Source organism: Jaculus jaculus, chromosome 6 (genome assembly GCF_020740685.1).
Source record: "Jaculus jaculus isolate mJacJac1 chromosome 6, mJacJac1.mat.Y.cur, whole genome shotgun sequence".
Lineage (NCBI taxonomy): Eukaryota > Metazoa > Chordata > Mammalia > Rodentia > Dipodidae > Jaculus > Jaculus jaculus.
Window position 1 is genome coordinate 80,601,324 of NC_059107.1, and position 25,265 is coordinate 80,626,588.

At 38.8% G+C, this 25,265-nt stretch overlaps 1 protein-coding gene across 1 annotated transcript in view; it reads right to left on the reverse strand.

Annotated features, from left to right (window-relative positions):
• Positions 1 to 25,265, reverse strand: part of Slc2a13 (solute carrier family 2 member 13) — a 379,307-nt gene that overhangs the window by 6,338 nt on the left and 347,704 nt on the right. Inside the window, exons 8-9 of the mRNA XM_004662155.2 lie at positions 822 to 943; positions 555 to 707 (exon numbers count right to left, since the gene is read on the reverse strand). Coding sequence (XP_004662212.2) covers positions 555 to 707; positions 822 to 943 — 275 coding nt within the window. The remainder of the gene's footprint in view (positions 1 to 554; positions 708 to 821; positions 944 to 25,265) is intronic.

Sequence of the window (25,265 nt, forward strand, 5' to 3'; positions counted from 1 at the left end):
CAGATACTTTTCCAAGGCCCTTTGGAGTTCAAGCAAGCTATAGAGTCATTTATAGCAGCAAAAACATAACAATAGTCTCTCAATCACAATATGTAGCATATCTAAGAATAGAATATAAGAAATAAAAATTAGCTGGGTGTGGTGGCACACGTCTTTAATCCTAGCACTCGGGAGGCAGAGGTAGGAGGACTACCATGAGTTTGAGGCTACCCTGAGACTCTATAGTGAATTCCAGGTCAGCCTGGGCTAAAGTGAGACCCTACCTTGAAAGACCAAAAGAAAAAAAATTAAAATATGCTGGAAAGGGCTGGAGAGATGGCTTAGCGGTTAAGCACTTGCCTGTGAAGCCTAAGGACCCCGGTTCGAGGCTCCATTCCCCAGGACCCACGTTAGCCAGATGCACAAAACGTCTGAAGTTTGTTTGCAGTGGCTGGAGGCTCTGGCGCACCTATTCTCTCTCTCTCTCTGCCTGTTTCTCTCTCTGTCTGTTGCTCTCAAATAAATAAATAAAAATAAAATTAAATAAAATATGCTGGAAAAACCTATGTTCTTACCGTAGTATGTAAGATACTCTGCTGTGTGTAAGAATGTCAATGAAACAAGAACATTGAAAATCCAGTTTATTCCAGATGAGCATGCATTTCCTGTACTTCTTGCCCAAAGGGGATATATTTCAGAATTCACAGTCCAAGGCATTGGTCCCATTCCTGAGAAATAAAACATTCAAAACTTTAGTAAAAACAAAATCGTCTGAGAAATCTGTATTATATTAGCTTCTCTCTTAAAAAAAGACAGGCAAACATAACACACCATTTTCTTACCAGGTGCAAAGAAAATGAGATATAAAATAAGGCCCAAAAGTGCAGTCCAGGAGTATGGGGTAGGGCAGAAATTATAGGCCCAAAGTACTTCTTCTGTTTTGAACTTGGTTTCATTTTCACACCTGAAAAATAATGCAATGTATTAATTTAGTGTTTTAAGATATAACTGCAGATTATAGTTATAATTAATATATAATAAATGTCATTATAATTGATTATATAGGGTATATTTGGAAATACCTCTGTGTCTTAAGAAAAAAGGCCAAAAGATTTTTTTGCATGTGTATGTGGCATGCATATATGTAACCATGTTTGTATATATGTGTGTGTGTGTGTAGAGGCATGCATTCACATGTGTGAAGTGTGCATGTGGAGGCCAAAAGTCAAATTTGTGTGTCTTCCTCACTTCTCTTCACCTACTCTTTAAGACGGGGTGGCTCACTGAATATAGATATAGAACCCCCTGATTTGGTCAGACTCTCCAGTAAATCCCAGGGATTCCCTGTCTTCACCTCACCAGTGCTGAGATTACTGGTGTGTGCTGCCACATCCAGCAGTTCACACTTGTTCTGCGGTTCTACACTCAGATCCTCATGCTAGCACAGCAAGCAGTTTACCTCCTGAGCAACTCCCTAGCCTCTCAAAAATGTTTTTCTTTAAAAAAATAAGAGTAAAATATACATAATTCGATAAGTAAGTTCATATGGAAAGTATAGGGCTAAATATAGTTCAAGAACAACATAACAATATGGTTTCTTTCTCATAAATTAGATCTACTTTTTAATTTGAAAGCTGTATTGAATAACACTTTAGGTATACCATGAATGAGTACATTGTGTTTGAAAAGCCTTGTGTGTAAATTCAGGATAAGATCCAAATTTCAGAACCAGACTTCTCCCATCTGTAAAGTAGTCAGAAGGGCAGATGAGCAAGCAAATGGGAGGACTGATGACTGTACCAGTGTGGTAGTTTGAATGTATGGCTCCATAGACTCAAATGCTTTATTAAAATTGATCTTGCAACTTGACCCCTAGCAGGCAGATCTCTGCTACAGGTGGTTCACTGGGGACAGATGATAGAGTCCAGTTCATAGTCATGTTTGGGGGCGGATCGTGACCTATCCCTGCTGGCTGTGTGGAAAGCAGCTGGAGCTTAACTGGTTTTGTGGTGCTAGTTGCTTGGTAATGTCTCTCTTCTATGATCTATGAAAGTGAGCCAACTTGTTCCTCCATTGATGGTGACCCCCTCAAATCTGTAAGTCTGAAATAACCCCTTCCCTCCTATAAGATGTTTCTGGTTGGGTGTTTGGCCCCACAATGCAAAACTGACTGCAGAAACTTTTGGCCTTCCTGCTCTGTGCCCTTGCCTTTCCTCACCCACTCCTGGTGATCATGTCTCCTGTTCTATAGTGCAGCTGTGTCTTTGGTTTAGATTGCCCATCAAATTTAACTTAATTCTTTTTAGCCTTAAAAGTTCCTCCTAAAGATAAAACCAGTCTCAGAAACATCTGTATGCCCTACTTTCTGTAGAATTTTTCTGTGGCAATTTCAGAACTTTGATATGTAAACCTTGTTTTGTTACAATGCTTAGTAGCTTGTCTTAATAGCCCATGTGACTCAATGACATGCTTGTCAGGTCAGTCATTTTCCCACCCTCTCTCATCCCTTGCTATATACAGTTGTTTTCACATCTGTTCATATTCATTTGCCAATTACAGACACGACATTTTGTAGTTTGTTGGACTTGGAACAAATATTCTACCCCAAAACATTAAATCATGCACCCCTTTCCTGATCACAGAGGATTTCTCAGTTGTGGTGGTTTGGATAGAAGGCCCCCAATATATTCAGTTCTTTATTGTTTGTAGTTTGCATCTGCTGGCTACCTGGCTGGAGGCAATGTTACTGGGTGGATCTTAAAGTGTGGTGGTGGGTTTCTGATTTCAATCTAAAGATATGCAAAATGTGCCTAGATGGAGTGCCTGAAGTGTGCTGTGCTGTGTGGCTTTAGGCTTGTGCTTCTCTCTCTCTGTCTGCTTGGGCCTGTGAAGGCAGGCCAGCTTCTTCTGCCATTATGGAACTTCCCCTGGATCTGTAAGCTTCAATAAATATCCCTTCCTCCATAACTGTGCCTGGTCTGGAAGTTCATCTCAGAGAACCTGAATCTGTCTGCTACATCAGCTATGTTTTATAACGTGTACTTTACACAAATCAGTCTTCACATCCTAGTTTCTGTCTGCTCAGGCTGTGCCAATGCTGCTTTCTGATTCAGTAGGTTATCCTTCCTCAATGCTGTGTGCCATCCTAACCATTTCAGTTTGCAACTCTATGTGATACATTAACCACCCTCAGCAACTATGTATAAGGTGGCAAATCTATGAACCATGTTGCTGAGCTCCCTTAAAAGTCATGCTGTTTCATCTTAGTAATCTCCCAATGAGGCTTACTCTACTCTGCTTTCTTCTCTACTGAATTATATACTTATTTCAGTAATTCAATAAACATTTGTTATCTGTAACCACGCTAATTAAAGTATTTTCTACTGCCTACTAGTCTTGAAAATTTCTTCTCTTTTTTTTTTTTTTTTTTTTTTTTTTTTTGCTTTTTGCCTCAAACAATGCTGAAGATGACCTTGAACTTCAGCTCCTCCTGCATCCATCTCCTGAGTTTTAGGATTACAAAATATGACAGGGCAAGCAACTGCTTTGCCATCTTCTTGGACTTACTTTCTTTTTTGTTTTTTGGCAAGCCCAAAATACTGGTCTAGTTATATATATATATATATATATATATATATATATATATATATATATATATATATATATATATATATATATATATATGAGAGAACAAGAGCTAGAGAGTGAGAGAGGCCTTCAGCCACTGTAATTGATTTCTAGATGTGTGTGCCATTTTGTGCACATGTGTTACCTTGCATGTCTGGCTTATGTACGATCTGGGGAGTTGAACATGGATCCTTAGGCTTTTCAGGCAAGTGCCTTAACTGCTAAGCCATTTTTTCAGTTCTCTTTTCTATTTTCTGTATAGATAAACTAGCTTTCTTCTTAAAGACTCAATGACTTTCCACTTGAATTGTTTTGTATTCACCTCTACTCTTCTATATTTTCTTTCATTTTTTTCCTATGAGTGTTTTTTTTTTTTTTTAATTGGAGGTCAGATGCTTTATGTCAAATCAGACACTTTTTACTCTTCCTAAAGACTGCTCTTCCTATCAGGTTGCTGCACCCCATTCTCCACTGGCTTCCTCTGGGATTATGCTCCATTGGTAGTCTATGCTCTCCCTGACCTCTTTAGCTTCTTTCTACCTGAGTCTTCCCATTTGTCTCTAACACACAGTCTCTCCCATTGAGATTCCCAGACCCCTCTGTCATGTTATTACTGGATCTCTCCAAACAAAAATACCCATGCTCAGGGCTGGAGAGATGGCTTAGCTATTAAGGCGTTTGCCTGCAAAGCCAAAGGATCTTGGCTTGATTCTCCAGGACCCACATAAACCAGATGCACAAAGGGGTGCATGTGTCTGGAGTTCATTTGTAGTAGCTGGAGGCCCTGGCATGCCCATTCTCTCTCCCCCTCTCGCAAATAAATAAAAATAAAATTTTAAAAAACTAAATACCCATGTTCATAAACTCTATCTTCACCACTCTCTATTTCTTCATCTGTTAAGAGACAGCTTGCTAACATAAGTTCTGTTTTCTTCAATCTGCTCATCCAAATGTCATCTGTATTACTCTCTTGTGGTATTTCTGGTAACCCTATTTCATTTTTTTCCCTCTTTGCTTTTGTACCTCCATCTTATCTCTTTGGCTTCTATGTCTTCATTGCTTTAAAATCCAACTTCTAAAGATAGGTGTCCTTATAATCCTCCTAATTAAAAAAATTTATAATCCCAACATGGATGCCCCTTTGTGGTTTTTTCTAGCCTTGACCTATTTTGGGAGCTCCACTTATGGGATTTGGGGATCTAAACATCTATATCTCAGAATCTGGCAGTGGGTATGATGAAGAGTCAGTCCTTGTTAAGTGACAGAATGGGGCTGCTCTGAGTCCAAATTATGACATCACCACTTAATGGCCATGTTTATTCAACCAAAATTATATAAAATATATATTGTCTATGTCAGATATTAGGATAGCAGCAATGATAAAATAACCATTGGTGTACTTGTAGTGTCTTCAGTGTGCTGAGAACAGTGTGATCTGATCCCATTTCCTGATCTATAAAAGAGGGGAAATGACAATACGACCAGCCGTTAGGACACGAATGCTCCCATGTGAATACTGCATGCTAAGCAGCCTACCAGAGTTATTACTTTTCAACCAAATGGCTATTCTCTGAATTGAGGTGGTTTAAGGTCTTAGAACCCTTGTTAGTATTTTCTTAACCTTTAGATCTTTTTATACTTTTAAGTCCACAGAAAACACAGGGTCTGTGACTGTGAGCTCTTATGCTGATACCCAAGGTTCAAGTGTAGGCAGAGATTCTCAGAGTGAGTCTAGGTTGTCTACATGAATTTCCAAAGTTTTTTCTCATCTGTGAGATAAGAAACTCCCTGGCACATGTTTCAAAGATAATTTAAAGTTTACCTAAGATAATGAATACAATGAATTTCACATGGCACAGGCAAAAAATTGTGATTATATATACTACAGGCTGGTGGTGTAGCTTAGTGGTTAGAATTTGGCTGGATGCATGAGGTCCTGGGTTTGATCCTACAAACCACACACAAGAAAAACATACATAAAGATACTGCCCTAATTTAACTTCTTGAACATATTTGAATTACATTATCATAATTTAAACTGTTGCAATGGCATCTTTCTATGTGGCAGACATTATTCAGAATAGCCCCATGTGATCATGTTTCCTGATGTCAGGTCTTGTGTGGACAGGGAATATCTGGACCTGTTCCGAATCAACAATATGGGAATTCTGACAGCACACATGTGAGTAAGTAGGTAAGGTTACAGTGCTGTTCAAGTGAAGTCTCTTATTTTATTGCTGTGTTTGGAGATGCAAGAAGTCATGTAGGATGTAGTATACCTACACTGGAGCCATGGCAGGAGCTGAGGGATGCCTCTTGTCAAGAAACTGTTGTCTTTGGATAAAAACTACAAGTTGGGAAAATGACCAATATGATTTGTTCATATGATAAAATTCATGATTACTTAAAAAAACTATAACTTGCTGGATTTTGCTAACAAAAATGAATCCATCCCTTGGTTAGACTTAGGTGAAACTTACAGCTCCACCAAAACTTTGGATTATTCTGCATTTATGTTTATCTCTGTGAGTAAAAAATAGCTTTAGATATTTCCTGATAAAAATCCCATGATCAATAATTCCCTACCTTAATTTTTCAGTAGCGATAATATCTTTTGAGTGATTAAAATCTTAAGAAAATAAGAAAGGAGGTAGAGGTGATAGAAAAGGGGGAACAAAGAGGCAGGTAGGCAAGTCTTCTGGGAAGAGGAATGCTTAATAATAACCAAATAACAAAAATATCCTGAAAGCCTATTACCAACTTGGTGCCTCACTGGCATCTGACTGTGAGAACATAAGTGATAGATTTTAAGTTGAACTGTGTACTTGCTCACATAGCTTTCTCTATCAGGCTGTATAAGGTGGAAAGTGACTCTTCAAAAGCACTCTAGGCATTGGCTTGACAGAGATACACATATCAGCAAGATATGAAGCTGAAGACTAAGGGTGAGGCAATACTCTTGACCTTCAAAATAAAGACACTAGAGATCCCAAGCCCAAAGCAGATATTCATCCCACGATGAATATGAAACACAACTGTGAAACATCCCCTGCTTTGCTGGATAACTGAGCCACTGCTGGCAGGACAACGTCAGGGTCCTGAGAAGGAAAATGATTCGGGCAGCAGTATGAGGTTGGTGGAGAAGTCATGCTCTTTGATGGGGCTCATTTCCATGTCATCCTGGAGCAAGACCACAATTGATAATAATAAAAGTTGTGTGGAGGAACTGTGGTGGACAAAGTTTAGAGGTCTATCAGAAAGGGGACATGAGAGGTGATACGAGAATACTATAATGACCTGCATCTATGAAAATGTCATTGTGAAACATATAATTAATATGCTAATTAAGGGAGGTGACCTATCTCATTTTGGCAGTGTGAGAACTAATCATTGCCAGCAGAATTACTGGATTAAAACATGAATTGCTGACAAATAAAGAAATGATCATTCTTTGCTCCAGTCACAGTGCCAACAGCACTTCTTTTAACAACACTCTACAGATTCAACTCCCACTTGACATGGAGCAGTCATCTCCTGGCAACATGCCTACATTCAGTGCACATGCACAACTAGTACCCTTCTGCACTGCCTCTCCATCAGACAGCTGCATGCTGCAAACCACAGAATCATGAAAGTACTATGCAGTGCAAATGTGTGCTGCTCTGGCCTTGATTACCCATGAAGATACACACACTCCTTGCTTCCTACACAGGAGACAGTTTTGTATTATTCCTTTATTCAGTATGATGAAATTATTTAAGTATAACATATTATGTATGGAAGTGGGGAAAAATAAACACAAGTATTTAAAAAGCATAACTTCTCATTTTTAAGGGGAGAACAAGTTTATTTTGGCTTGTAGTTCAAGGGACACAGGCATCGTGGTGAGGACAGCATGGAAGCTAATAGCAGGAGGCGCCTGGTCACACTGTGGTTTAACAAAAAGAGTAATTTCACATTTTTATCTATTCACTCCTAATCATTGATAAACATACAGAATTTTGTCCCTTCCCAGGAGCATTTCAGTATGTGCTCAACAGACCCATTATCTACCTAAAATACTCTGATCCAAAGTCTTCCGCTTAAAATTAACTATAGAAGTAGGGCATGGTGACACATACCTTTAATCCCAGCACTCAGGAGGCTGAGGTAAGAGGATTATTGTTTGAGGCCAACCTGATACTACATAGTGAATCCCAGGTTACCTGGGATACCATGAGACTGTTGCAGTCAGGTTTGTATTGCTGACATTAATCACCCCACCAAGAGCAGCTTTTGGGAAAAAAATGTTTATTTTGGCTTACAGACTCAAGGGGAAGCTCCGTAATGGCAGGGAAAATGATGGCATGAGCAGAGGGTAGACATCACCCCTTGGCCAACATAAAGTGGGAAATAGCAACAGGAAAGTGTGCCAAACACTGGCAAGGGGAAACTGGCTATAACACCCACAAGACCACCCCAACAATGCACTGCCACCAGGAGGTGTTAATTCTCAAATTTCTATCAGCTGGGAATCTAGCATTCAGAACACCTAAGTTTATGGGGGACACCTGAATCAAACCACCACAGTGACCTTACCTAAAAAAAAAAAAAGCCATAGGGATTCATATAAATAGAAATTTTACATTTACAGATGTAATATTCAGTGTGGTTTTATTTATCACAAAGTTAACAAATCATAAGAGTGAAACTACTCTGCACTAGAAAGCAAGTTATAACAGTTAAGGACAACTAGATATTAAAGCACTCTTCAAAGTGGCATTTATAAACATACAATAGATATGAACTAAAGCAAAGGCAAAAGTAAAAGGGTATGGTCTTTGGTGCTTCTCACATTTTTTTTTCTTGGATTTTTTTTGTGTGTGGGGGGGGTCAATGTAAAGAATCTGCCAAGGTGGAGGAGCCCTGAGCTGTTTTGGGAAGTCCACAGTAGCATTCCAAGGTCAAAATTCAAATAAGAGATTTCTAACATTTTAAGTATATACTTCATTATTCTGTCTCTAACTGCTTCCTCACATTTATAGTAATCCTGTCTGTGGTTAACTTTAGAAGGATAACCTAAAAACTTGAAAAATGTCATGAAGATGGTAGAAAAGATACTAAACTATCAAGATTATCTAGGACAATGGTATATTCCTGTGAGAGACTAGAAATATGGAAATTGGAGGACAAAATGTAATTTATTAAGGTAATGACTGTTTTCACTTTTGACTTATAGTGGTAATGCTGTTAAATAGATAGGAAACCGGAGAAACCTCATAGCTTGTGGACAATGTTGGGCCTATGTTTTCTTATTTTGTTTCATTCTACTACTTCTCCATCAAAGACAAATATTAAATGTCATGGGCCATTCCACTTTCGACTTACATGGAAAGGAAGGTAAATTTGCCTTTGCATTAGTTCCTTCTTTTCCCTACTATTCCTTCACATGGACAAAATGCGTTAAAAGTCATGACTGGATTTATATTGCACAGTCCCCACACTGTTTCTTCTTAGGACTCTCATGGTGTACCTGTGCACAAGGGTCAATGCTTTGCCCCACACATTGCTTGTATGGTTAACAGCCAGCCCAGTGGCCCATGAGGTGATGTATAGCATACATGGAGGAGATACTTTGTAACAAAGAATAACTTGACAATCCATTCATATTTTCCTCTGAGAAAGTCAGAATGTAGAATATTCAGAAGATAAAGAAACTAACACAGAAGTGGAAGGAGACAGAGAAGCAGGTAAAAAGAGACCATAAGGCTACAGAAGCCATTAGTTAAGAAGAACCATGTAGTTAAGAGTGGCAGGAGGAAAGTATAGGTGAGAAGCCAGGAACACACTGCCAGTCAGATGAATATCTCCATCTCCATGAAGCAGAGCCCAGGGAAACCGAGACTTTGCATTACTATCCCCTTTACCATAACACTTTCATTATCTGAGGAACACGAGAATCTCAAAGTTTTAGTGAAGTGATAGCTAAATTCAAGATAGAACACTGACCCTAGCTTCAAATCTATAAAACATCTCTTTGGGTTGTGGGGATGTGGAGATGGCTCAGTGAACAAAGCACTTGCTGCACAGTTGTGATGATTTGTGTTCAGATTCCCAGAAACCATGGACACAGTAGCATGTCTGCAATCTCAGCATGCCAACAGAGACAAGGGAGTTGGAGCCAGGAGAATCCCCCAGAAGCTCGTAGGCCAGCTAGCTTGGAGAATAAAGCAGTGACCACTGAGAGGGCTTATCTCAAACAAGGTGAAAACCAACAGTCAAGGTTGCTGCCACTGCATTGCGGTATATGCACAAGCACATACACACATAAACATATGCACACAGAAAAAACAAACGACCCCAGAATATATCACAGTGGGCAAAAAGCTCCATTTCTGCAACAGTATTCAAAGATGAGGTGCCGTTTTCCATATTGTCACTATAGAAGCCATGTGTTTACTCCAACTATGCTGTGCTACAACTGCCCAAAATATTGGCTATTTCTGTGGGAATCATATTTAGAATCTACTTTATCTTTATTTAAGAAAAGTAATCTACTTCTTTCATTAGTTTTCCTTAATTCTCCATTCCTTTTCATAGTCAGCCAATCATACAAGGAACTGTAAATGAAAAGGAAAGTCATGACAACATTCAGTAGTGTGAAAATGTTTAGTCAAATTAACCACAGGGGGCTGGAGAGATGGCTTAGTGGTTAAGCGCTTGCCTGTGAAGCCTAAGGACCCCAGTTTGAGGCTCAATTCCCCAGGACCCACGTTAGCCAGATGCACAAGGGGGCACACGCATCTGGAGTTCATTTGTAGTGGCTGGAGGCCCTGGCGCGCCCATTCTCTTTCTCCCTCTCTTTCTCCGTCACTCTCAACTAAATAATAAACAAAAAATTTTAAAAAATAACCACAGGGCTAGAGATATAGCTCAGTAATTGAACTTGTCCTCAGCATGTACAAGGTCCTGGGTATAATCCCCTGTACCCTCCCCCAGATAATTATCCTTAGTAATTCAAAGTAATAAGTTCATTAAACAGAGTGGGATCTAAGCATCATAAGGTTTGATTCTATAGGGTCATCCTAAGAAATCTACAACACAGAAAGACATCTGACACATATCCAACATACTTACTTTATAAATGTTACAAATGACATTAGGGAGATTGATTTGCCAATCCTTGCAGCAATAGAAAGGCTACTCAGTGTGGGGACAAGAATGCACAGAAATTCCATTTTGGCTCAGCCTTGAGGTCACAATCTTTGGAGAATAAGGCATCCTATTTTCCAATTCTGACAAAGACATATATTACTTATGACTTGGATCTCACTCTTTGGGCTAGTCCATGTGTCTACTACCAGTGGTGTTTCAAATATTTTCCTTCTTCATTACTAAACTTTTCTTTTTAATGTGTCTACATGTGTGGTATGTGTGCACATGTGCATGTGTGTAAGCCAAAGGCTAATGTCACAGGTGCCTCATCTATCACTCTACTTCTTATTCTTGTTGAGGCAGGCTTTTTCACAGAGCTGAGAACTAACTTGTTCAGCTAAGCTAGCTAGTGAGTAAACCTTAGGGACCCTATTGTCTCTCCTTCATTGCTGGGATTACAGGCATGTGACACCACACCTAACATTTTACATGAGTGCTAGGAATCCAAAATCAGGTCTTCATACTTGTGCAGCAAGTACTTTGCCCATGATTAAATTCTTATACATAAAAAGTAACTCCCCAAGGTGATAGGAACATCATTTTCTGGAAGCTCTGCCATGTTATGCTCTCCATGACTCCTGTAGAAGCTGTTAAATGAGGTTGTATTGCAGACATGCTGCTTGCCAGTCATGGTAATTAAGCTGATAGCTACTTCTTCTGTTATCTTGGATGACAGCCAATGCCTGGGACAATGCAATACATTTGTTTGTCAAATAAATGAGGGAAGAAATGAATGATGAAAACTTCCTCCAAGGCTCAAGGAATATTGTGGAAGAGTGAGAAGAATGATTATAAGAGCCACAGGATGAGAAGGAGGCATTGCCTGCCTTCCAGCATCACTGCTGCATTCATAACCCCACAGTGAATACCAATAACCCCAATGAGGAGACCTTCAGTAGAATGGGGACAGGGGAGACTTGATGGGAATATGGCCAATATGTAATATGTTCAAATAAATAAATATAAGAAAGATAATGAATTTAGTCTAATCTATTGTATATAATTTAATAATTAATGTGACAATAATACTTTAATAATTTGAAAATTTAACTAAATAACACAAAACATGAAATTAATAAAATAGTTTATCACAGGCCAAAGTTATCTCTTTGGAACAGGGTTAGAAGTGGCCTCTTGTGACTTGCTGTGACAGGGATCTCATGACATCTAGTCACACTATAACTGTCCAAGTCCCACTCAGAGCCCAGAGGGTTTCTACATGGAAGGGTTCATTGTCTTGACTGATTTCTGTTACTAATCTGGGATATTTGGTGATTTTTATGATCTTCAATATATATATTTGACTTCAGGAAGGATACAGTCCTGCTATCTTTTCCCTTCCTTCTCTAGATTTTATAGGTCAACACCTAGCTCAGCACTTTACAAACACAGTTGATTATTTATCAAATCAAATCAAATCATATACTTTAGCCAGTTTCCATTAAGCCAATCTTTGGTCAGCAGACATCAATTTATCCATTGAATCTGGGTTGTTAGAGAGAACAGATAATACTTGCTATTGAAATTCTTATATTCTACAGAATTTTTCTCTGTCCAAAGAAAACAGTTATTGGCAGAAGAAGGAGGGGCATGCTTCAATACCTAAAACACTCTGTAGTGCACCTGTGCTACCTGAAGCCTTAGGAATTTCAAGCCACACCATTACTTTGATTCTGCTTTCCCCTTGCAACAGTGCCTGCACAGGATCTCTGACTCACTTCCATCTGCAGGTGCAAGAAATGAATACAGGCTGATTTACTGCCATAGGCTGTCGATGTAAACTAATAGTATAGCTTGCTTTTCTTTTTTAAAAAATTATTTTTTTTCTTTTACTCTACAGCTGCCTTCCATCAAATGAATTATGGATTCCTTAGGAAAACTGTGCTCCCAACAGAACCATCCTTGATTAGATGCAAATCTTCACTGATGGAACTGGCTACATTTGTACAGATCACGTACCCTATACAAAATATCTTAATTTATAAGAAGTCATTTACTCCACATAGTACATTAAAGTGGTATCATCATTGCTTCTATTTTGCATATGAGGCACTCTTATAAGAAAACAGACTTTCCTGACAGCACATCAGTGGAGTATGAAATCCACTCTACACTTTTTTCTCCTTCAGTGCATTTATGGAAACCTCTCTTTCCTGAGGTGTCTTGCTTGTTATGGAGTTCAAATGGAAAAAGAGATGAGATAAACACTGCCTATACCTACCAATTCAGCATTCTCTCTAATGTCAGCAGGAAGTCAGTCACTGAAATTTCTAAAGTGAAGGTAATAAAAAGCTTCTCAAAGAGCATGAAAAATTAAAATGAGCAGCATCTTGGCAGATTTGGGCCTCTGTGCCCTCTATACTCTCTTTGTCTCAGTATCTTTGTCCCCAGATATACATCAATAATTAGAACAGAATGGATGCCTGTATGAGCTAGAAGTTAAAATATCACATAATGATTTTAATGACTGGAAATCTCTTCCAGGTCACAGGTGTCAATACAAGCATATCACAAGAAGAATAGTCATTCTAATGGAATAGAAAGGCAGTGCTCAGCAGTTTTGAATAATAACTACTCTAAAAATGGAACTACATAAAGATTTTCTCTATATATTCATGTTAACCAGGAGTGAAAAAATAAAAAAGACATTTCAACAGAAGTTATCTAAGGATATCAAAATATATCAAGAAGTTTCATTTCTGAAGTTATGTAAAAAATAAATAGTACCATTAATAACAACTTAAAATTTTTGTAAATAATGAAGAGCTGCAAAGTTATTATGAAACTATAAACTGCAAGTCAGTTTCACATTATTCCATCTCAAGTTCCTGCTAAAGTGTAAACATAGTAGCTTCCCAAATTAAATAGTTTAATTGCAATTGACTTTTCCTGTGTGATATAGAATTTTCTGAAACAGCTTACTGATTATCAGCAATGAAACAAAACTATAAAATTGAGATCTATAATTTTTTGCCAAAATAAATAGATTTGTCTACCATTTGAGTAAATGAGTAACATAGTGTGAAAATTAAAATCTACCTTTGGTGGTTAATCTTCATTTGCAACTTGACTGGATTTAGAATCACCAAGGAAACATACCTCTGGGTGTATCTTTAAAGAGTATTTCCAGAAAGGTTTAACTAAGGCAGGAATGCCTACCCTGAATGTGGGCAGCACGACCTCACAGGCAGGGGTCACAGACTAAGTAAAAAGGGACAGAGTAAGTAGAAGTCCCAGCATGCCTCTCCCTCTGCCTCCTGACCTGCTGCTTCACACTCCTGCCTGCCAGGCCTTGCCCCCCATAATGGACTGAACCTCAAACTGTAAGCCTAGATGCTGAGCAGGCATTTAAATAGCAATTCCAAGAAATCATCCTTTTGATAATTACTTTGTTGTTTTAATAAATAAGTACATGAGCAATAAATAAATTTAATTAACAAATGTATTCTAAATATAGCAATAAAAGTTAGAATAAATAAAGTTACATATTTATCAGTCAACAATCATTTGCTTTAAACTAGGTGCTAATTAAAATTTTTGGTAAGTGCCAAAAAGAAACTTGCAGGTAAGAAGGGGGTTCTTATATTTCTCAACACATATGCGTGCATGTGCATGCGCGCGCGCGCGTGCGCGCGCGCACACACACACACACACACACACACACACAAACACACAAAACAATCCAGAAGATCTAACATGAGATAACTGTGAACAGTGGAAAGGGTTACACAGCAGTGGACAATGTCGAGCAAGTATGCTTGTGTATGATACTAGCAGACACCAAATTAGGAGCTTCAGCACACTTGTATTTACAGAGGTGCCTAGGAGATCAGATCGAACTCCTGGTTTTCAGGAATATTCTGAGCAAATGAATTAAGTAACAGGAAAAAGTGGGTTACAGGTGGTTTTTGGACACAGATGCTAGGAATTACCCAATGTCTCATGTCACCTCGGTTGCAAGATAAACTAACATTCTCTGAAGTTCAGACAGCTATGCTCATGGAACTATGCCAGAAAAAAGGCCAAGTTTTTAGAGATAAAGAAAAAATCTTCTGGGAAAGCACAAACTAAATTAAAGCAATCTGGCTACACTTTCATTACAGTTTTCATGGAGAAACTTTTGCAATGTTCCAAGAAAGCTCCCCAGGATTGTAATCTGTCTCAGAGTTCCAGCTTGGAAAGGAAAAGGTTTTGTGAAGGGTCTAAAATGCTATTCCAAACAGATGTGGTTCATATAGTGCGTACTTCCTCCAGCAATTCAGGCAGAGCACTAAAGTCAGAGTTGAGGGGCTGGAGAGATGGCTCAGCAGTTAAAGATGCTTACAAAGACTGAAGGCCTAGGTTTGAGCACCCAAATAAAGCCAGATGCATAAAGTGGCACATGTGTCTGGAGTTCATTTGCAGTGGCATGAAGCCCTTGTAGACCTACACACTCTCTCTCCCACATAAATACAAAAATGGTTAAAAGTTTTCAGAGGTGAGTATCAGGTATGGTTGGACATCTGGAAGCCCTAAGGACAATAGGGAAAACTCAGAGTTATAAAAATGTAGGAAATGAGGGCACTTGAGACAGAACATTAAGCCTCAGAGACTTGGCTTCAGTGACCAGATCATTCTGATATACGTTTTCCTTTCTCCTATACTTGGTGCTCTGTTCTCCTTGTAAGGTATACCTGCTGGAATCAGAATGTTATAAATGACCTCCTGTGAAAACATTCTTTGCTCTTGGTATAGTACCTATAACAAAGAAACTTATACATGAGTGAAATCAGAGTCACACTTACATTTTCTAGTTTGTTTTTGGAGAGAAGGTCTCACTAGTAACCCAGTAACCACATGTGGTGGTTTGAATGCAAAATGCCCCCTGTAGGCTCTTATGTTGAATACACAGTTTCCAGCTGATGGTACTATTGGGAAGGTTATGGAACCTTAAGGTGGTAGAACCTTGCTGGAAAGTGTCACTGGGGGCAGGCCATATGGTGTTACAGTCCAGCGCCATGTCCTATTCTCTTTCTGACTCTGGTGAGGTCTAACACAGGCTTCCCTCGCTAGCCTACCATGCCTTCCCTACTATCATGAAGCTTCCCCTCAAAATTATAAGTGCAATTTAACCATTTTCCTTCTATAAACTGCTTCTGGTTGGGTATCTGCTCTCAGTAACAAGAAAGTAACCAATACTAAAAACTGGTACAGAGAAGTGGGGACATTGCAGGGATAAAACTGAACATGTGGCTTTTGTTTTTGGAGAAGTCTTGGAAGAATATGGAACTTTGGGCTAGAGAAACCCTACAATGTTATAAGCAGAGCTTAATGGGTCATTGAGGTGGAAGTTTGGAAGAACTTGAGAGAAGCAAAACTTATAAATAATGAACTGATGTGTTAGGTAGAGGTTTTCCAAGGAAGAATAGCACTGAGTCTATGACGGTGTTTCTCCTAGTGCTGTTATTCATGTTTATATCAAAAAGAAAGCAAAATGCAGAAAAATAAGATATGAAAAATGTGAAATGTGTCATGGCAGGAAATGTGAATCTAAAATCCCAGGCCCCAAACTGTAGCTACTTTGGCTGTAACCATTAAAGAGAAGACCACCATTAAAGGTAAACATGTAGGAAAGATAAGCTAAAGGCAAAACACGCACCCCTGAAAGCTCAAGATAGTAAGTTTCAAATTCTCTTGAAAGGAAGAATCCTGGGGGTGGGGGATATAGGAGTTCTGAGTTTCTCCAAATCAGCACATAGAGAGGGTGCTGCAACTGTGGCTGGAGGCCATGTTTATCTCAACCAGGTAGAACTTGACAGCACCACTCAAATGGTGCTACTTTGAGGAGCATGAAAAGTGAAAGATGTAGGAAGTCATAAATAATTTCACCATGGTACCAGAGAGATACTGAGGCTAAGCAATGTGGGGCAGGGTCAGAGTCCATGCATGGAAGTCATGAGAGGTCACCAGACAAAGCTGTGAAGGTGTATACTAAGTTGCAATGAAGACCCCATGATGTTGGATATACCAAAAACATGGGGTACCTGCAGGCTTGGGACAGATCTGGTTTAGGAGAGAGGCTCCAGGTAGCATAGCTGGAGAAGCGGTGTTATCCAACACTTTTGGAATATAGATGATTTTATCATGAGTCTCAGATATTGGACATGGAGCTACAGGATTTGATGTTTACCCTGCTGGGTTTTGATCCCTTTGAATAATTACATAATAATACATATATTACACCTGTACTTCTAGACATGCATGCAAATTAATGGGTCAGTATGCCTAAAACCATTAGGAACCTGAACTATGCCTAAAATAACTGAAGTCTGTATATTTAGCTTGGTACTCATATAATGTTATTTACAGTTTTGATAAATGGCTAACACTAGAAGAGAACTCTACTATGAAAACAATAATTTCCATCATTTTAGTTTGAAATATACAAAAAGACAGCCTGTGTTCATGGGATGAATGAGTCTGTGATCCACAGAATCAGCACAATCCTTACCAGTAAAGTCAATGACAAGCTTGGGGATGGAGTTTAGTGCTAGAGAACTGACCTAGGATGTGTAAGGTTCTCAGTTTGATCCCCAGCATCACAAAAACCCCTGATGATATTATCTACAGAAAAAGAAACTACAATCTTAAAGTATGTATATAGTTATGAAAAATAGTCTCAGAATCATAATTTCTATTAGAAGTAACTTAATGAAACTAGAGGATAAAATGTCTAGAGTAAAAAGGAGACAAACAGGATAAGGAGCAGAAAGGAGAAGGTAGTGGGATATGGAGGATATGCTTAAAGTCTATTAGGTATATGCATGACATGGACTTATTTAAGTATACTTAAGTTAAATTTTAAAGCCAAAACCCACTGAATGAAAAAAATCAAAACTGGTCTGCAACTTTAATGTCAGGCTTAGACCCATCTGTCCATATGTCCATCTACTGTTGAAGCAGGATAGGAGAAGCTAGCCTTTTAAGGCAGTTTAGTTAGATATTGAGGCCCAAAGAGAGTACCAGGAGATGCCATCCCACATGCCATCTTGCCTTCACATAAGAACAGAACTCTGGACAGAACTGGAACTCCTGTCTAATCTCTGATCAAGATTGATCTCCTGCACCCCCTTGCTCCCCAGTCTCGCATGCTACCTAGATAGATGGCCCTGTGTGGGTTGGCTTAGGGATCTGTCCTCTAAATCTACCAACCAGTGGGTTCTTCCCCTTGCCTATAAAGGTTCCTGTCTTTCTGTTATGGTCTCCACCCCACTCTGCTCAGTTCAGCTCTGTTTTTCTGGTTCTGATGCTCAGTTCTGCTTTTCTTCCCTTGGCCACAGGGACACATCTGAGTCTAGCTTCCTCCTCACCCAGTCTGGGTGGGTGGTGGGGGAGCATAAAACTTTCCTGGTGGTGTATGCCTTTAATCCCAGCACTCTGCAGGCACAGGTAGGAGGATTGCCATTAGTTTGAGGCCACCCTGAGACTATATTGTGAATTCCAGGTCAGCCTGGGCCAGAGTGAGAACCCACATTGAAAATCCAAAAACAATAACTATTTCTTGGTTTGGGGAACTTTTCTCATAGCCTCTGCTTTATAGTTTGTAATAAATTCTCACTTTGATTACATGCATGCTTTTCCTTTGGTTTCTGAACCTACCATGTGCATATTTTTATTATGCTCCAGAAATACCACATGATGCTTTCACCAACTTTAGGCCTGATGTGTATGTAATTTCTGTAAGCTCAGGGTAACCAGGAGTGTAACCCTCTTCATCACTCATTTCTCCATTGAATCTCTTGCTCTCTGCTTGGTAGCTGCCCTCTCATTTTTTTCCATTAGCCTTACCATCTCTCCTTTTAATTTTTCTAAAAACACATGGCAAATACTCCTAGATTCTAGTTTCTATGTGCCAGAAACTTTAGTCTCTTTCTAAAGGTTGAGTTTACCTTATAATAGATGCAGAATTTCCACATGAGAGCACATTTCCTACTTCCCACATATTTATGACTCTGTTCTAGCTCTCATTAAGTAAACTCCACAATTTGACACTTCTCTCTTTAATAAACCTCATAATTTGTGATTTTTCCCCCTTAATAGACTTAGTAATTCATAATTTATTCTTCTTGAGTCTGTCTTTATTAATTCTTTACTAAAAGTAGGACAAAACCCAAAATTTGGCATTCATAGATTCTTGGAGACCTCATCTGAACCCCCAAATCCTGAACCACTATCACAGAAAAAAATATACTTCAAGGCCTGGAAGGATGGCTTAGTGGTTAAGGCGTTTGCCTGCAAAGCCAAGGACCCAGGTTTGATTCCCCAGGACCCAGGTTAGCCAGATGCACAAGGGGGTGCAAATGTCTGGAGTTCATTTGCAGTGGCTGGAGGCCCTAGTGTGCCCATTCTCTCTCTTTCTCTCTCCCCTGCTCTTTCCCTGTCAAATAACTAAATAAATATAAAATATTCTAAAAATATATATACTTCAAGGTATTCCTTTGAGCTTTTTCTCATGCATATTTAAATTTTGTGTGTATATATGTATGTTTATGTGTGTATGTATATGCATATGTGAGTGATACATACGAAATTAGGTTCATGCAATAGCTGACTTATTCCTTGCTTTAATTTATTAAAAATTGTTATTCATATAATAATTTCAGAACATATATACAAATGCCTTAAACAATAAAAATAAGACAATTAGGCCACGCATGGTGGTGAATGCCTTTAATCCCAGCACTAGGGACATAGAGGTAGAAGCATCTCTGTGAGTTTGAGACCATACTGAGGTTACATTGTGAATTCCATGTCAGTCTAGGCTAGGGCAAGACCATACCTCAAAAATATAAAATAAAATAATAAATAAAATAAAATAAAATAAAATAAAGGAAAAAGACAATCAATTGCCCCACCAACCAGCATGAGAACTACACTATTGTCAAGTTGTAGCAGCAATCTGTAGGCCATTTCTGGTTTCATTACATCCTTGGCTCCAGAAGAAAATAGCATTGTGAGTCATTCTCTTGTTAATTTGTACAGTGACACTATGTGCACATTCATGAAAATATACTGATTTGTTGTACCTGTTTTTGCAGTTAATATGTTTCATTCCATAATATTACATTTTGAGATTATCCCTTGTAGCTATAGCTCATTTCTCCAGTGCTCCATGACATATATGTGTGAATGTATCATATCCCTGGTTTCTACTTTTACAAAATTAGAAATAATGCTGTTATGAAAGTGTCCTGAATACCTGATTCAGGTGTGCAGGTTTCTCTTCATCCTTCCCTATTAAGGAAGTACAGTGGCTAGACTACACAGTGTATGCATGGTAAGTTTTATAGATGGCACAAATTTTGTCCTAATAATTACAAAGAGAAAACTGCAAATCCAGCTTGCCTGTTTGCTTTCCCCTTTCCTGTCCTGTCTTTCCCTACCCTTGCTTTCCCCCTTTCCTTCCCAATTCCTTTCTTCCATTCCCCTCTATCCTTTTTCTCCCTCTCTCTTTTTAAGTGTCTGCTAATTTGTTTATAAAAGATGAAACTTCACTATGTTCTAATGTGCATTTTCATGTGTAACAGTTTGTATTCATTTTCACATACTTATTGCATATTTTCATATTTGCATTTAAAAAGTGTTTTCTGTTACTGTGGTGGCTAATTCCTTTAATCCTAGAACTTGGAGGTAGAGACTGGAGAATCTCCAGTTTGAGATCAGACTGGTCAAGATTCTCTTAAAAAAAGAAAAGAAAAAACATCTACTCTTTTCTATTTCTTATAGGAACTTCTTATGTGTTCTAGACAGTTCATACTTATGTAACATAGAAGAGTCATTAGTAGACATCTGTGGTAATGTATATTATCTATAGTAATAATAATAATGAGCCACATCAAAGTAAACAGACATGGGCTGGGGAGATGGCTCAGTTGATAATGTGCTTGCCACACAAACATGAGGACCTAAGTTAAGATCCCTAGCATCCCAGTAAAAGCTGGGTGCTGTTACATGTACCCCTATTCCCAGTAGTGAGGAGGTGAAAGCAGGTGGATCCCAAAGGCTTGCTTACTACTACCAAATTGGTTCCAGGTTCAATGAGAGTCCCCGTTTCAAAAAATCAAATGGAGAGCTAGGTGTGGTGGCAAATGCCTTTAATTCCAGCACTCGGGAGGCAGAGGTAGGAGAACTGCCATGAGTTTGAGGCCTCCTTGAGGCTACATAGTGAGTTCCAGGTCAGCCTGGGCTAGAGTAAAACCCTACCTCCTTGAAAAAACAAACAAACAAACAAATTAAGATGGAGAGCAAGTGAGGAAGATATCTGATATTGATCTGTGGTCTCCCATATACATTCATGCACATCAGCACACATGTGTGCCCAAACACATGGACATGCATCACATGTTTGCATAACATACACATATACATGCCAAAAGTAAAAAGAAACATGTGTGGTTAATATTAGTAAGGTATTTTTAACATGTCCTATGTAACTTTGTAAGCAAGCAATTTTAACTGCTGAGCCATCTTTCCAAGCCTCTATCCAATGTATGTGTGTGTAATTATTTAATTTTTTAATTTATTTATAAGAGAGCAATTGGGAGAATGGATGCAGCAGGGACCCTAGCCACTGCAAACAAACTCCAGATTTATGCCCCATCTTGTGCATCTAGCTTACATGGGTACTGGGGAAATGAACCTGAGTCTTTAGGCTTTCCATGCAAGCACCTTACCTGCTGAGCCATCTCTCCAGCCCTATACTGTATCTTTTCATTTCAACATTCATTTAATGTGATGAATTTTAAATTATTTAATGTGACAATTATACTATTCATTCTCTTTTTCAAGCTAAGTCTTTAAAATTTAGTATATGACCTTTACAGCACAGCACATTTCAGATAGAATCAGCCACAAAGCCAGTGCTCAAAACCTATATAGGACTTGTAGCTACCCTTTTGGTCAGCACAACCACTTCATAACTTTAACAACTATAAGCCTTTGCCAGATATACTTGTCAATCCCTTTGGAAAAATACATGACTTTACTTTTTACCTTATAATATCTTTTATTTATTTATTTTTATTAGATATGGACATATTTAGCATGTAAACAACACATGTTGGTACCATCCTTTCCCTCCTCCCTGCCCCATTTCTGAAGAGGCCTTCCCTGTTGGGGATGCAGGTCAACACTGTGGGAATTGTGGGAAATACATTATGGGGACAGCAGTCAGTTATGGGGGAGAGGCAATGTCTTTGTGCAAAATGACCCAACTTGTGGCTCTAACAATCTTTCTGTCCCCTCTTCCACAAAATTCTCTGAGCCATACTGGGTTCATTTTAAGTCTACTTCAGCTATGGGCACTCAGAAGCCTCTGTATGTCTGGTTTAGTAGGAGTTGAGTATCCTCAGTGTCTATTTCCTTCACCCTTGTGCTCATATCAGATTAACTAAGAAAGAAGCACTCTTGCTCATTTACCCATTTCCTCTGTGGTGTCAGCTGGGGCTGGGATGAGTGCACTGGGTTATTTATCTCTTCAGGTCCAGCTCCCTTTAGACAAAAAGAAGCAGATTCTCTAATGGAGAGTGAAGCCAGCACCAGTTAAATGGGCTAACCATTATTAATTCAGAGGTAATATAAAGGATGTAAACACTCTTATAGCCCAAGATTAGTGGAAACTTGACAGTGGAAAGCAGAATTGTTATCTGGATATGATTCTGACTTGTTTACCAGTTCCACATATGGTTTCTTTTCCACTGAACAGATCTGCTACCAATCCAAGAGCAGCTGGTTATCCACCATGTCTGTGTGCCACTACTGCGCTTGTGTGAGCATCATGTTAGGTTGTTTGCTTCAGAGTAGCTTAGACTTGAGTTGCTCAGACAGATGTTGGCCACTCCCTCCCCCCATAGCCTGTTGGCCACTCCCCCCCCCCCATAGCCATTTCTCCAGCCCTCATTTGATTTTTAAATGTTTCCTATTCTTACCTCGGTAAGGGAATCTCATAGTTGTTTTAATTTGCATTTGCCTAATGGTTAGGGATGTTGGACATTTTCTTAAGTGTGTGTTAGCCATTTGTAATTCTTCCTTGGAGAACTCCCTATTTTGTTCTCTGTTCCTCTTTTGGAGTGGGTTGTGTTTTTTTTTTTTTTTTTTTAATTGCTTAGGTTTTTTGAGGTTTTTATAGATCTAGATATTGGGCTTCTGTCAGTGGTATGCCTAGCAAAAATTTTGTCCCATTCAGTGTGTAATCTATTGGCTCTGCTTATGGTATGTTTTTCCATGAAAAAGCTTTTTAGCTTCATGAGATCCCATTGGCTGAGTGCTTGTTTAATTTCCTTGGCTACTGGAGTTTTGTTCAGGAAGTCTTTTCCCAGTCCTATATTGTGCAGAGTACTTTCTATTTTTTCTTCCAGTAGTTGAAGTGTTTCAGGTCTTATATTGTGGCCTTTAATCCATTTGGACTTGGTTTTTGTGTATGGAAAAATGAGTAGGTCTAATTGCATTTTTCTACATATGTTAATCCAATTTGTCCAACACCATTTGTTGAAGATGCTGTTTTTTCTCTAGTCTACAATACTGGCACCTTTGTCAAAGATCAAGCAGCTGTAGTTATTTGACCAAAGGTCTGGGTCTTCAATTCAGTTCTATTGGTCTATGTGTCTGTTCTTATTCCAGTAACATGCTTTTTTTTTTTTTTTTTTTTTGTCACTGTGGCTTTGTAATAAAGTTTTAGGTCAAGTATGGTGATACTACCAGAGGCATTTGGTTTTGCTGAGGAAATGTTTGGATATCTGAGGCCTTCTGCCAATCCATATGAATTGTGAGATCATTTTTTCAACCTCTGTGAAGAATGATGCTGGTATTTTTATTGATATTATGGTAAATCTGTATATTGCTTTTGGTAGAATTGCCATTTTCACAATATTAATTCTATCTATCTATATTAATTCTATCTAATTCCGGGCGCATGAAAGATCTTTCCATCTTCTCAAGTCCTCTTCAATTTCTTTCTTGAGTGTTTCTATGTTTTCATTATATAGGTCTTTCACATCCTTGGTTAGTGTTATTCCAAGGTATTTAATTTTTTTTGGTTGCTATTGAAAATGGGACTTCACTGATTTCTTTCTCTGTATATTTTTCCTTTGCATATAGAAATGCTACTGATTTTGTACATTGATTTTGTATCCTGCCACTTTGCAGGAATTTATCACCTTTAGAAGTTTTGAGATAGAAACTTTAAGGTCACTTATATATACAGGATCATGTTATCTGCAAATAGGGCTAACTTGACTTCTTCCTTTCCAATTGAATCCCTTTTATTTCTTTCTCCTGTCTTATTGTGTGGGCTAGTACTTCTAGTACTATGTTGAAGTGGTGAGAATGGGCACCCTGTCTTGTTCCTGACTCTTCTCACTACCTTAGAGATAATTGCACAACCATGTTTGTTGCTGCTCTAGTAACAATAGCTAGGAAATGGAACCAGCCTACATGTCCCTCCACAGATGAATGGATATTAAAGATGTGCTATGCTTACACAATGGAGTTCTATTCGGTGGTAAGAAAATGAAATTATGAAATATCTAGGGAAATGGATGGATCTGGAAAGGATTATACTAAGTGAGTTAATCCAGACCCAGAAAGCCAAATGTCACATGTTCTCTCTCATATGTGGATCCTAGATACAAATGTATAGACTTGTGTATGAGCTGGAACCAAAAATCAGTAGCAGAGGCCAATAAGCTAGAAAAAGGTTATAAGGAAGGGAGGAGAGGGAAGGACTTAAGGGAATGGTATTGTATATATGTGAGTAGAAGAAAAGATTATAAGGAGGGGAAAGGCCTAAGTGAGGTTAGGGGAAAAGATTCTGTAAAAGAAGGGTTGGGGAGAGGGTCAATCAAAATTCAAGATCTTCTGAATAAAACATATGAAAACCTACTTTTTTGAATAATGGCACATCCAGAGCTATAGATTGTTACTAGAAAAATTTCAGTGCCAGGTATGGGATACCTTCTAGTGAGTTGTTGGCCAGGGAGGTCCCTGTTGCCTCCAAAACATTACAGGCTATTGCCAATGCTCTTGGTTTCTCTTGAGAAAGAGATGGCAAGACACTATTGCTGAAGACTTCACATGCCTGAGCAGCAAAGTCACTGAGAAATCAAGCTTGTGCTGAACAGAAAACTTTCTCCCTGTTGACCAACGAACTGAAAGCTGGAAAAAATTACATCACATTCAGCCCTATGGGAGATAGAAGTCATCAGCAGTGAAAACAGTGGATACTGGAATTCTCATGTTTGGCCAGACAGGCCAAATGACTGAACAAGGGCAATAGTGGCATGTCTGCTCTGGGAGAAATCAACTGCTCTCTAATTTGACTAAAGGCCTGCTCTATGGGAGGGAATACATGCCTGGTACTGAAAACCTAATCAAAAGCCTCTGGCAGGGGAGGTCATGAGCCTTAGGGGTATAAAGTCTGCTCTTTTCTG